The 13,850-nt window shown below is 48.9% G+C and overlaps 1 protein-coding gene across 3 annotated transcripts; it reads left to right on the forward strand.

The window, feature by feature from the left end:
- The first annotated feature begins 7,747 nt into the window (after positions 1-7,747).
- Positions 7,748-13,773, forward strand: GTF2H4 (general transcription factor IIH subunit 4). 3 transcript variants are annotated; one of them, XM_030928680.1, is made up of 14 exons: positions 7,748-8,128; positions 8,703-8,842; positions 9,104-9,208; positions 9,594-9,725; positions 10,312-10,408; positions 10,500-10,588; positions 10,805-10,916; positions 11,078-11,146; positions 11,329-11,412; positions 11,659-11,791; positions 11,972-12,102; positions 12,758-12,805; positions 12,958-13,036; positions 13,478-13,773. In XM_030928680.1, exons 1-14 carry the CDS (start codon positions 8,114-8,116, stop codon positions 13,648-13,650), a joined length of 1,407 nt encoding a protein of 468 aa, XP_030784540.1. In that variant the 5' UTR covers positions 7,748-8,113; the 3' UTR covers positions 13,651-13,773. The 3 variants fall into 3 exon arrangements, with proteins under 3 accessions (XP_030784540.1, XP_010366538.1, XP_010366536.1); XM_010368236.2 differs by having other exon boundaries at positions 7,748-8,053; XM_010368234.2 differs by having other exon boundaries at positions 7,750-8,078.
- The last annotated feature ends 77 nt before the right edge of the window (positions 13,774-13,850 follow it).

Genomic DNA, 13,850 nt, shown 5'->3' on the forward strand with positions numbered 1-13,850 from the left:
TGAGGCAGGAGAATTGCTTAGAACCCGGGAGGTGGGGGTTGCAGCGAGCTGAGATCACACCACTCTGCTCCAGCCTGGGCAACAGAGTGAGACTGTCTCAAAAACAAAACAACAACAAAACCTATAAAATGTATAGGATTATACAGGAAACCAATGGAAACAGTTTACCAAACTGCTAAAAAATTATGAAACTAATGTGCTGCTTTTTAATGTATTTAATAACAAGATCTGAAAACAGGTATAATAAACTACTGACACTTTTCAAATACTAATGAGCATAAACCATATTTGAGATTTCTACAACAATCACAGTGAGACATAAAAGTAGCTGTGGTGTCAGTGACAAGTCACAGGTACTGCTAATACTACTGGTGGTTTTACCCATATTCCTAATTGAAGGAAATGCTAAATTTCTATTAGAGGTTAGTAAAAGGTGTAATTTCTTTTTCTTGTCCAAATTTTAGAACCCATCTGGCTCCCCAGGGTCTGGAAATCCCAGGGGAGAAACCCTGGGTTATGCTGATAGAGTGTGCAAATGCCCCAGTGGGGGTGGGGGATGGGTTGTTGGAATGCAAACCAGAACCAAGAGCCTCAATTATCTCAGAGGCTTGGAAGGATGAGCTGCAACCACCAAGAGAGCAATTAACAAAGGGTTCAAATTTGGTTGGAAAGAAAAAATTGGCCAGCGGGGTGGCTCATGCCCTGTAATCCCAACACTATGGAAAGCTGAGGTGGGAGGATTTCTTGAGCCTAGGAGTTTGGAACCAGCCTGGGCAACATAGTGAGCCCACTCCGGCCCCCATTTCTAAATATATATATATATAAAATTAGCTGGGCTCAGTGGTGTGCACCAGCAAGTCAGGAGGCCGAGGTGGGAGGATAACTTGAGCCCAGGAAGCTTGAGACTGCAGTAAGCCATGATTGCATCGCTTCACTCCACACTGGGTGACACAGCAAGACCCTGTCTCAAAATAAAAAGGAAAAAAAAAAAAGTCAGTTGCAGGGATGGGACAAGGCAGACCCATTTTGATGGCCATTCATGTGAAATAAAGACCCTGGGGTTTTGGTTGATGATACTCACAAAATGAGCCAATTGGATAATGAGGATCACAATAAAGATAAATCAATGTGAAGTTGAATTAATAGGCCCTTGGGGCCTAGGTCACGAATCTAATAGTCCTGCTAAAACCTACACAGGTCAAACCACTGTGCACTATGATTTAAGTTGTGCACCGACAGGTTAGAGTTTAGAGGCCAGATCCCAGAATAATGAGCAATGGAAGCCATGGCAGTGAGCCTGATAACCCCAAATCTCTGAGCCCAGAACTGTCTTTCAAGCAGAAACACCTGGAGTTAATTTTCTTTTTCTTTTTTGAGACTGGGTGTCGCCCTGTTGCCCAGGCTGGAGTGCAGTGGCGCAATCTCGGCTCACTGCAACCTCCGCTTCCTGGGTTCAAGCAATTCTTCTGCCTCAGCCTCCCAAGTAGCTGGGATTACAGGTGTGCGCCACCATGCCTGGCTAATTTTTTTGTATTTTTAGTAGAGACAGGGTTTCACCATATTGGCCAGGCTGGTCTCAAACTCCTGACCTTGTGATCCACCCACCTCGACCTCCCAAGGTGCTGGGATTACAGGTGTGAGCCACCGTGCCCAGCCCCACCTGGAGTTAATTTAAAAGTCAGGCCCAGCTTGTCCAAACCTGCTCCTCCTCCACAGTCTACTGACTCAGTGAGTGGTAGCATCATCCACTTAGCTGCACAAGCCACACAAGTGGCATCCCTGACGCTCCTTCTCCCTTACCTTCCACCTGCCAAGTCTAGTCCAGCACAAAGCGCTGTTGATTGTGCCTCCCAAATCTCCCTGGAACTTGTCCTCTCTGTATCTGTCACCCTCCTGGCACATGCTGCCTCCATCTTGCCTGGACTCCTGCAGTGGTCTCCCAGCTGGTCACCCAGATCTGCCTCTGCTCCTCTCTGGGTTGTTTTCAGCCCTGCAACCACAGTTATCTTTAAAGTACATAAATCTGACCCTAATCCTTCATTTCAAATCCAGCAGTGGCTTTTCATTACCCTTAGAATACAGAACAAAATCCTTCTGGCCAAGGTTGGCCCCCACATACCTCTCCAGCACTCTCCCTCAACCGATTGCTCTCCTCTGTGACCACTGGCCTTCTTTCAGATTCGCCCAATGGGCCACAGTACTTCCTGCCATGTGGCCTTCGGGACACGCTGTTCCCTCACCTGGAACAATGTTCCCTGCTGTCTGTGCCTTGTTAACTCCTGCTTGCCCTTCAGCAGTCTTTCCTGACTTCCCCAACTAGGTCAAATCCCCTACTGATAATCTCAGAGCACATGAATCTCTTCTTTGTAGCACTTATTACGTGTGTAATTTTACATGTATTTGTGTGTAATTTTACATATCTTTTTATACCTGCCCCTCCACTAAACTATAAGTTGTACAAGGGCAAATTCTTGGAACACAGGGCTCAATATTGGTTGAAAGAAAGAATTGTATCAAATATCTGACGGACTAACAGATTCTATGTAGTTATAGAACTAGAACTAGGATTAATAAGTGAAAGTTACAATAATGATGATAATATATTACTGAGCATCCACTATATGCCAGGTATTGAAATTACTACATATTATATCTTACTTAATACAATATATGAAGTAGTTGAAATTATTTCACAGAGAAGAAAATTCTGTTAGGTTAAATAACTTGCCCAAAGTAGCACAGTTAGTCAACGGTAAAGCCTGTGGGAAGTGGGTTTGTGGGTTCCTGGCTCTCTGTTCTTTTTTTTTTTTTTCAGGATGAAGTCTTGCTCTGTCACCCAGGCTGGAGTTCAGTGGAGCTATCTCAGCTCACTGCAACCTCTGCCTTCTGGGTTGAAGTGATTCTCCTGCCTCAGCCTCCTGAGTAGCTGGGATTACAGGCGCCTGCCACCATGCCCGGCTACTTTTTGTATTTTTAGTAGAGATGGGGTTTCACCATGTTGGCCAGGCTGGTCTTGAACTCCTGATCTTGTGATCCACCCTCCTTGGCCTCCCAAAGTGCTGGGATTACAGGTGTGAGCCACCCCGCCCAGCCCTGGCTCTCTGTTCTTTCTCTCCAGGATGCTGCCTGAGGGAAGAAGGTCATGAGTTCCCTATCACAGGAATTTTCTTTTTTGAACTACCACGCCCACTAACACGCTGGCCAACATGGTGAAATCCTGTCTCTACTAAAAATACAAAAAAAAAATTAGCAGGGCATGGTGGTTCACGCCTGTAATCCCAACTACTCGGAAGTCTGAGGCACAAGAATCGCTTGAATCTGGGAGACAGAAATTGCAGTGAGCCAAGATCGCGCCACCGCATTCGGCCTGAGTGACAGAGAAAGACTCTGTCCCCCCACCCCCTCCAAAAAAGGTGTGTCTATTTCAATTTTTTTTTTTTTTTTTTTTTTAATTTGAGAGTCTCATTTTGTTGCCCAGTCTGGGGTACAATGGTGTGATCTCAGCTAGCTGCAACCTCTGCCTCCAAGGCTCAAACAACCCTCCTGCCTCAGCCTCCCAAGTAGCTGGGCCTACAGGCGTGCCTCCTCATGCCCTGCTAATTTTTGTATTTTTTGTAGAGACAGGGTTTCACCATGTTGCCCAGGCTGGTCTCAAACTTTAGTGCTCAACCGATCTGCCTGGCTTGGCCTCCCAAAGTGCTGAGATTACAGGTGTGAGCTACTGGACCAGGCCTCAATTTTCAGCAAAAGTGTATGAGTATGCTCCTATACCCTGATGAACACTGAGGTTGACAATCCTTAATTTCTTTTTTGCTAAACTTTTATATTTTAATTTTATTTATGTATTTATTTTGAGATAGAGTCTTGCTCTGTTGCCCAGGCTGGAGTGCAGTGGTGTGATCTCGGCTTACTGTAACCTCGGCCTACTGGGTTCAAGTGATTCTCCTGTCTCAGCCTCCCAAGTAGCTGGGATTATAGGCGCCAGCCACTATGCTTGGCTAATTTTTGTATTTTCAGTAGAGACGGGGTTTCACCATGTCTCGAACTTCTGACCTCAAGTGATCCACCCACCCGCCTCAGCCTCCCAAAGTGCTGAGATTGTAGGTATGAGCCACTGCCTCTGGCCAATTTATTTATTTTTATTTATTTATTTATTTTTGAGACGGAGTTTCACTCTTGTTGCCCAGGCTGAAGTGCAATGGCACAGTCTCAGCTCACTGCAACCTCCGCCTCCCAGGTTCAAGTGATTCTCCTGCCTCAGCCTCCCAAGCAGCTGGGATTACAGGCTCCTGCCACCATGCCCGGCTAATTTTCATATTTTTAGTAGAGACAGGGTTTCACCATGCTGACCAGGCTAGTCTTGAACTCCTGACCTTAGGTGATCCACCTGCCTTGGCCTCCCAAAGTGCTGGCATTACAGGCGTGAGCCACAGTGCTTGGCCTATTTATTTATTTTTAAGAGAGAGTCTAACTCTGCGGCCAGGCTGGAGTGCAGTGGTGTAATTGTAGCTCACTGCAGCCTTGAACTGCTGGACTCAAGTGATCTTCCTACCTCAGCCTCTGGAGTAGCTAGGACTACAGATGTGTGCACACCCAGCCAATTTCTTTTTCTCTTTTCTTTTCTTCTTCCTCTTCTTCTTCTTTTTTTTTTTTTTTTGTTGAGACAAGGTCTCCTCACTCTATAGCTCAGGCTGGAGTGCAGTGACATGATCACAGCTCAGTGCAGTGTTGACCTCCTGGGTCCAAACAATCCTCCTGCCTCAGCCTCCTGAGTAGCTGGGACCACAGTACCAGGCCTGGCTAATTTTTTGAATTTTGTTTTGTTTTGCTTTTGAGAGAGTCTTGCTCTTGTTCCCCGGGCTGGAGTGCAATGGCGCGATTTTGGCTCACTACAAACTCCGCCTCCCAGGTTCAAGCGATTCTCCTGCCTCAGCCTCCTGAGTAGCTGGGATTACAGGCGCCTGCCACCACGCCCGGCTAATTTTTGTATTTTTAGTAGACATGGCGTTTCACCATGTTGGCCAGGCTGGTCTTGAACTCCTGACTTCGGGTGATCCACCCGCCTTGGCCTCCCAAAGTGTTGGGATTACAGGCGTGAGCCACTGCGCCCAATTTTTTTATTTTTAAAACTTCTGACATTTTGTTTAACTTTCTTTTTGCTTTGGTCAATCTTTCTTTCTCTTTCCTTCTTTCCCCCTAACTGCCCTTCCCTTCCTCTCCCCTCCCCAATTCTCCCCTGTCCTTTCCTCTCTTCCCCTGTCCTTTCCTCTCTTCCCCTCTCCTTTTGCGACAGGGTCTCACACTGTTGCTCAGGCTGGAGTGCAGTGGTGCTATCACAACTCACTGCAGCCTCAATCCTTGGGCCCAAGTGATCCTTCTACCTCAGCCTCTCGAGTAGTTGGGACTGCAGGAGTACATCACTACACCCAACTAATTTTTGTTTTGTTTTGTTTTTGTAGAGATGGAGTTTTTGTATGATGACCAGGCTGGTCTGGAACTCCTGAGTTAAAGTGATCCACCTGCTTTGGCCTCCCAAAGTGTTGGGATTACAGGCCTGAGCCACCCTGCTAGGCCTCTGTCTTTTCTTTCATTTCTTTTTTTTTTTTTTTTTTTTTTTTGAGACGGAGTCTCGCTGTCGCCCAGGCTGGAGTGCAGTGGCCGGATCTCAGCTCACTGCAAGCTCCGCCTCCCGGGTTCCCGCCATTCTCCTGCCTCAGCCTCCCGAGTAGCCGGGACTACAGGCGCCTGCCACCTCGCCCGGCTAGTTTTTTGTATTTTTAGTAGAGACGGGGTTTCACCGTGTTAGCCAGGATGGTCTCGATCTCCTGACCTTGTGATCCGCCCGTCTCGGCCTCCCAAAGTGCTGGGATTACAGGTTTGAGCCACCGCGCCCGGCCCTCATTTCTTTTTTTTTAGCTGCTCCTTGCTGAGCAGGGCTAAGGAGTAAGCGGTGGTCTGCCTCAATCTTTCCATTATGTTTCTTTTTCTTATTGCTTTGTAACAGCTTTTTGTATTTTATTTCATCAACCATTTCTTCCTAGATTGCAAGTTGTCTTTCAACCTTACCTAAAGTTTGCCATAAAGAAGCTTTGTCAATTTTTAGCTGTTCTTTGAAGATTTTAAAACATTAATTGCTTAAAAAAAAAAAAAAAAAAAAAAAAAACCAGGGACAACAGAAAACATGGGTGGGCTACAAACTGTAACAGAGTCTTACATAGTCATTACCATTTTGATCCCTGGTCTCTTGCAAATGTGCTTCAAACCCCAGCTTGGGCACTTTCTGTCTGATTGTAGGGATTTTTTTTTTTTTTCTTTTCTTTTTTTTTTTTTAAGAGATGGGGGTCTCAGGCTGGGTGCAGTGGCTCACGCCTGTAATCCCAACACTTTGGGAAGCTGGGGCAGGTGGATCACCTGAGGTTAGGAGTTTGAGACTAGCCTGGCCAACATGGTGAATCCCTATCTCTACTAAAAATACAAGAATTAGCTGGGGGTGGTGGTGCATACCTGTAGTCCCACAGTTACTTGGGAGGCTGAGGTAAGAGAATTGCTTGAACCCAGGAGGCTGCGGTTGCCATGAGTTGAGATCATGCCACTGCACTCCAACCTGGGCGACAGAGTGAGAGACTCCGTTTCAAAAAGAGAGAGAGATAGAGAGAGAGAGATAGAGAGAGAGAGAGATGGGGGTCTCACTCTGTCGCCCAGACTGGCGTGATCATAGCTCACTGTAGCCTCAAACTCCTAGTCTTCAGCGATCCTCCTGCCTCAGCCTCCCAAGTAGCTGGGGTCACGGCTCTGAGCCACCTCGCCAGGCTGCAGGCAAATTTCTTAATCTCGCCAGGCTCCAGTCTTCCAGTCTATAAAATGGGAATAACAAAATTTGCTTATAGGAATTTGGGGAAACGTGTAGTTCTGGGTTTGGGTGAAGACCTCTGCCTTTCTCTGTAGTAGGTTCATAAATCAAATCAGAGCAAACAGTAGGTGTCTTAAAAACTGAATTTATCTGGGCTTTCTAAGTAGACGGTTTGAGGAGTGGTGGAGAGAAAATTTGAGGAGAAATTAAGATTTACTGAGTACTTACGGCCAAGTAAGGTGCACTGGATCATGTTAATCGTTAACTCGTGGAAACTCTCCGGAGTGTGTACGCTTTTTCTTTTTCTGTTTTCTTTTCTTTTTTTTTTTTTTATGAGATGGAGTTTCACTCTTGTCGCCCAGGCTGGCGTGCAAGGGCACTGTCTTGGCTCGCTGCAACCTCCGTCTCCAGGGTTCAAGTGATTCACCTGCCTCAGCCTCCGGAGTAGCTGGGATTACAGGTGCCCGCCACCACGCCCGGCTAATTTTTGTATTTTTAGTAAAGACGGGATTTCACCATATTGGCCAGGCTGGTCTCGAACTCCTGACCTCGGGTGATTCGCCCGCCTCGGCCTCCCAAAGTGCAGGATTTACAGGCGTGAGTCACCGCGTCCGGCCCGGAGTGTGTATTAGCCCAAATTTTACGGGGAGTAATTGTGCTCATGGAATCCAGTTTTGTGGTCTCTAAGTCTAATCGGTTCACCACCAAGTCGCGATAGCGCGCCTCCGCACGGAAGCCCTTCAGGCACTTCTACTTTCCCCGACCCGCCTCCCGCTCCATCCGGTTACACGCGCCGTTAGCAGCGTGGGCGGAGTTGGTTCTGGCAGAACCAACTGGTCCGGCTTCTGGTGTCTCCCGCTCTCTCAATTAAAAGCCGGCTCCTTGCCTTTCGGCTTCCCCACCGTGCCTTTCGGGATTTGTAGTCAGATGCACTTCAGCTGGCTCCAAGGAGAGCAAAGATAAGACTCCAATTCCCAGCATCCCCCGCGCCGGGAGTGTGCATCGTCTATTCTAATCCTCTTCAATTTTCCACTCCTCCCCTTACCTCCCTTCTCTTCTGAATTCTCCATTCTGGGCTCTTGCCTGTGAAATCTTTCGTCGCTTTCCCCATCTTTTCTTCGCATTTTTTCACCATCTTTCCCTCAATTTCCAGGAGCCAATGCGACACTTTGGCTCCGATTAAGCGACGGCCCGAGATTCGGGGTGCGCGAGGAGGATCGACAGAGTGGTGAGGGGACCTAGGAGGGCGGGAGTGGCAGAGGTATGAGAGAGAGAGAGGTGAGTGAGAGGCAAGGAGTGGGAGGAAGGCAGGGAGAAGCTAGGAGATCGGAAGGCGTGGGTCAGGGTGAATGGCTTGTACTAGACTTGGGAAGGGAAAAGAGGTGGCTTTAGATTTGGGAAGCATGGAGGGGAGAGGTTACCGCCGTACTTAGCAGAAGTGGGCTAAGAGATAGAAGATAGGAAGTTCGGGCAGATTTGGAGCTTATAGGCTGATCTGACCAGGAGGGATGGAAGAGAGAGGTGTGGGCTCAATTTTCTTTGTCTCTGTTTAGCCAAAGATGAGACAAGTCATTGAAATACAAAATGATCTTGCAAACACAGGACAGTTAACAATTCTGTCACTTGGTAGTTGAGGAAAGACTGGAGTTGAAGGGCAGAAATAGGGTGAGGAGGCAAGAAAGGGACAGAGATTGGTCAGGTTTGCGAGAAACCAGAGGAGTTGAGTGTCATGGGAAAGGAGGCCACAGAAAAGGTGGGGTTATTGTGGGGACTGATGGATCTGGAATCAGAAGGTCAGGGGTGACACTGGCATGGATGGTGGGGGTGCGCTTCTGATGTTTGCATTTCTCAGGTGATGGAGAGCACCCCTTCAAGGGGACTGAACCGAGTACACCTACAATGCAGAAATCTGCAGGAATTCTTAGGGGGCCTGAGCCCTGGGGTATTGGACCGATTATATGGGCACCCTGCCACTTGTCTGGCTGTCTTCAGGTGAGGATCCCCTTCATGGCAGGGAAATGTAATGGGGTCTGCGGACTGGAATAAAATATAACAGGTAAAAGTGTAGCAGCCTGGGGTAGGGGTGGGGACTGGGGGTGCAGGTTGGAAATTGCTCCAAAGTGTGGGGGCCAAAACAGCAGGACTGGTAAAGTTGTGGTGGAGTGAGATGAGATGTTTGAGAGTTAATTGAGGGCAGAGATGCAGATATAATGCAGCTTCTGATATTAACCTTTGACCTCTGTCCCTGTTCAGGGAGCTCCCATCCTTGGCTAAGAACTGGGTGATGCGGATGCTCTTTCTGGAGCAGCCTTTGCCACAAGCTGCTGTAGCCCTGTGGGTAAAGAAGGAATTCAGCAAGTAAGTCTCAGCCAGATACAAATTTCTCAACAGCTACATTTCCCAAACTACTGTTCCTTGGAGCACTTCCAGGACGTATTAATAGGTATATCACAAAACTTAAATACATTTGGGAAACTCTGCATACTGCCTTTTCTCTTTTATTTATTTCCCAGCTGACTTCTTGCTTTCAAATGTATCTTCCCTCTTACAGAGTTATGTGTGATATCTGTAATAAGGCTCTGGTAGGTAATGCAGTAAAGAGTTTGTCTTAAGAAGATACTAATTTCACTCTGTGGAACAGTGTTCCAAGGATCAGCAAGTTCAGAACAGGCAGAGAGGTGGCTTTTATGGTCCTCCTTTTTGTTCTCCAAATACCCTGCTCACCTCTCTGCTTCTGTTCCAGGGCTCAGGAGGAAAGTACAGGGCTGCTTAGCGGCCTCCGGATCTGGCACACCCAGCTGCTCCCAGGCGGGCTCCAGGGCCTCATCCTCAACCCCATTTTCCGCCAGAACCTCCGCATTGCCCTTCTGGGTGGGTATGTCACTTCTGTCTCTTCCTAAGCTAGGGAAGGGGAACTGCTGCTTATTAAACCGCTAATTACAGTTTGGGAAGGGGAGCTCCTGGGGGCCTCTCCGGAACCTTGTGGTCTCCACGTTGGGAGCTCCTTTGGGAGTCAGTTGGATCAGATGCAGTGTGTGGTGTAGGAAATGTCCCCCACTCATTGGCCCTGAGGATAAGGGTGGAAAGATGGCAGAAAGGTGGCAAGGAACACAGACAGGGTTCCTTACTCTTTTTTTGTTGTTCTGTTTTGTTTGTTTTTGAGACAGAGTCTCGCTCTGTCACCCAGGCAGAGTGCAGTGGTGTGATCTTGGCTCAATGCAGCCTCCACCTCCTGGGTTCAAGTGATTCTCCTGCCTCAGCCTCCTGAGTGACTGGGATTACAGGCAACCACCAGCTAATTTTTTGTATTTTTTGTAGAGATGGGGTTTCACCATGTTGGCCAGGCTGGTCTCAAACTCCTGACCTCAAGTGATCCGCCCATCTCGGCCTCCCAAAGTACAGGGATTACAGGTGTGAGCTCCTGGCCAGGGTTCCTTACTCTTGGCCCATCCTGGCCTTAGGGGGAAGGCCTGGTCTGATGACACAAGTCAGCTGGGACCAGACAAGCATGCCCGGGATGTTCCCTCCCTTGACAAGTATGCCGAGGAGCGATGGGAGGTAAGCACTTGGGACTGTGTGTGTCTCTGCTTGTGCTTCTACTTCCCATGGCCCTTGGGGCATGGTCTCCCTGTTCTCTTCTGTTCTTCAGGTGGTCTTGCACTTTATGGTGGGCTCCCCCAGTGCAGCCGTCAGCCAGGACTTGGCTCAGCTCCTCAGCCAGGCTGGGCTCATGAAGAGGTGAGGAAACCAGAGGTATAGCAGCTCTCTGCAGTGCCATCTCCTTGGGTCCCTAAGAAATGGTATCTGGGGCTAGTCAAGCTCAGAGGACTTTAGCTGGAAAAGGCAAGCTGAGTAGAATACAGCCAGAGATACAAAGAAAAAACGTGAGCGGACAAGTGAGGGTAGTAGTCTTTCTCTGCATATCACCGTCATTGTCCCGGTCTTTGTCTGTAGTACTGAACCTGGAGAGCCGCCCTGCATTACTTCCGCTGGCTTCCAGTTCCTGTTGCTGGACACCCCGGCTCAGCTCTGGTACTTTATGTTGCAGTATTTGCAGACAGCCCAGGTGAGGAGGCCGGGGCCACTTGCCAGCGTGCTCTGCTCCTCTCAGGTCTCACTGAGAGATTCCTGCCTACAGACTGTTCCCTGATTTTCTCTTCTCTGTCCCTTTCTTCCCATTGTCTCCCTCCCACCCCTCCTCCTTTGTCTTTGCCTCTTTCTCCCTAGAGCCGGGGCATGGACCTAGTAGAGATTCTCTCCTTCCTCTTCCAGCTCAGCTTCTCTACTCTGGGCAAGGTAAGCAGGGGGCTGAAGAGTATAGAGATGGGAAGGGGAAAGCAAGTTGTGGGGCAGTAGAGTGAGAAGATAAGAATGAACACAGAACGAGCAGAGATGGATGGAGAAAGACAGAATGAATGATGGGGTTGGGGGTGGGTGGGTTGTGTTTTGGACCCCAGCTGGAAACCTCTGTTCCTCAGGATTACTCTGTGGAAGGTATGAGTGATTCTCTGTTGAACTTCCTGCAACATCTGCGTGAGTTTGGGCTTGTTTTCCAGAGGAAGGTATGAGTGCCTAGACGAGTGGCTTCCAGGGAAGAAACAGGGTGGTGTGTTGCCTTCGCCTTTAAAAAGGAGTAGGGTCTCGGGGAAGTAGCAGGAAGCAGTTGCCAGAACTGAATAGTTGGGTCTCTTGGGGGAGAGAAGTTGGGGGTTGAGGTTCTGCATCTTGGGAGGGATCTGATATTTCAGGCAGGAAGATGTAAGGCAGTGAATTCTGAGACAAGGCATCTGCCTTTCTGTCCTTTCCAGAGGAGATCTCGGCGTTACTACCCCACACGCCTGGCCATCAATCTCTCGTCAGGTGTCTCTGGAGCTGGGGGCACTGTGCATCAGCCAGGCTTCATTGTGGTGGAAACCAATTACCGACTGTATGCCTACACGGGTGAGGCGGGACAGAGCGCCCCGGAAGAGAAGGTTGGGGGTGAGGGAATGCCAGTTTCTGTTCATGTTTACCTGGCAGTTTTCAGAGCTCTCTGACATTTCTCATGACACTTGAAAGAAGGGCTTGAGGGAGTCTGGGTGTGGGGGTGGCCTCCTCATCCTCTTTCTATCCCTGGCTCAGAGTCGGAGCTGCAGATTGCCCTCATTGCCCTCTTCTCTGAGATGCTCTATCGGTTCCCCAACATGGTGGTGGCGCAGGTGACCCGGGAGAGTGTGCAGCAGGCAATCGCCAGTGGCATCACAGCCCAGCAGGTATTCCTACTTGGGAGAGGTAGAGCAGGAAGACAGGCTGCACTTGGGCTGTGGGGCACAGAGGGTCACATTATGGAAGGCTAGCTCTGAGTCTGTTATAATAGGTGGTGGTGAGTTGTCTGTGTTTGAAAAGAAATGAAGGCTTTGGGTGTGAGAACAGGTAGACTCTTGAGGGGAAAGAAACATGGAGGGAGGAGGTATATAGCTGTGGATTTGTGCCTTGGCACCGCCACATCCTAACTGTGTAAACTAGACATAGTTGTTTTGCTTCTGTGAGCCTCAGTTTCCTCATCTAGTAAGTGACAGTTCTTACCTCAGGGTTGCAGGGATAATTCATTGGAAGAATAGGGGTAAAGCATTGAGCTCAGCACCTGCCATGCAATAAGTGCTAAAAAAAAAAAAAAAGTAGCTTTTGCTATTTTAAAGACAGAAAAACAAAACATTACTGGAAAGGGTGAATGTGCCAGAAAAGGAATATCCCTAGTTGCTGGGAGCAGCAACTTGCGATAACAGCTGAACTGGGATGGGTGAAGTTGATGACAGGAGTTACGAGTTTTTAGAATAAGCTGATGTTCCAGTGACATTAGGTGACAGCTCAGATGGCTTTCCTGCCTTCTTGCTGGAGCCCTAATGCCATTCTTATCTGTTTTCCTAGATAATCCATTTCCTAAGGACAAGGGCCCACCCAGTGATGCTCAAACAGGTACAGACAGGCTCCAAGATGTCAGAGGCTGGCAGCTGGTGATGAGATGATGGAAAAGAAAAAGGGGCATCCAAATCTGGGAAAGAAGCAGAGGGCCGGGTTGTCTGGGGCAGTATTCCTGAGTCCCTACAGCCAACCCTTGCTCCTTGCAGACACCTGTGCTGCCCCCCACCATCACAGACCAGATCCGGCTCTGGGAGCTGGAAAGGGACAGACTCCGGTTCACTGAGGGTGAGTAGCTTCTGGTGGCCAAGTCTTGGTCATTGGCCAGAGAAAGGGCAGATAATTCACTCTTGATAAAGTGTAAAAGCTTTTCATGCATTTTATTTTTTACTTCATGGACTAGGAGAGAAAAGCTGGCAAGACAGTTTTTTTGTTTGTTTTGGGGTGAGTCGGTAGTAAACAAATCGTCCCAAATCAATGCACTTTGGATTTGGCTAGGAGAGGGAATAATTCACAGTAATTTGTATTAGGCCTTTCTGAATATGGCCGGAGCACACTGGTGTTAAGATGAACGCCTGAGTAGACAAGCATAGAGAATTAGTTTCTAAAATTGCGGTGGGGGCGAGCCCAGACCGCGTCCAGGGCTGCCACGAAGGAGCTGGGGGGATTCCCAACAGGAGCTCACTTTCTCATCTTCTCCCCGCGCTCCTCCCGTCCTGCCAACCCCAGGTGTCCTGTATAACCAGTTCCTGTCGCAAGTGGACTTTGAGCTGCTGCTGGCCCACGCGCGGGAGCTGGGCGTGCTCGTGTTCGAGAACTCGGCCAAGCGGCTCATGGTGGTGACCCCGGCCGGGCACAGCGACGTCAAGCGCTTTTGGAAGCGGCAGAAACACAGCTCCTGAGAGCGCGGGACTTGGACCCGGACCTCGGCGGGCGGGACCGGGTGGGGCGGGGCCTCAGAACTCAGGTGTTTTGTATTTACGTGTCAGGACTTTTCTTGTCTAATAAACTTGTGATAGCTAGCAGTGCGGTCCCGGGCGCCTTCCGGTGCGGTTTGCCTTAGCGGCTGACTAGCTCCTCTAGTCGACAGGCATTGGACTGG

Source organism: Rhinopithecus roxellana, chromosome 4 (genome assembly GCF_007565055.1).
Source record: "Rhinopithecus roxellana isolate Shanxi Qingling chromosome 4, ASM756505v1, whole genome shotgun sequence".
Taxonomy (NCBI): domain Eukaryota; kingdom Metazoa; phylum Chordata; class Mammalia; order Primates; family Cercopithecidae; genus Rhinopithecus; species Rhinopithecus roxellana.

Bases quoted from the DNA above. Each gene is read 5' to 3' on its own strand.
- GTF2H4 (XM_030928680.1), top strand. The intron at 12,103-12,757 runs GTATTCCTACTT...CTGTTTTCCTAG, and splicing joins GTGGCATCACAGCCCAGCAG to ATAATCCATTTCCTAAGGAC. The intron at 12,806-12,957 runs GTACAGACAGGC...TGCTCCTTGCAG, and splicing joins ACCCAGTGATGCTCAAACAG to ACACCTGTGCTGCCCCCCAC.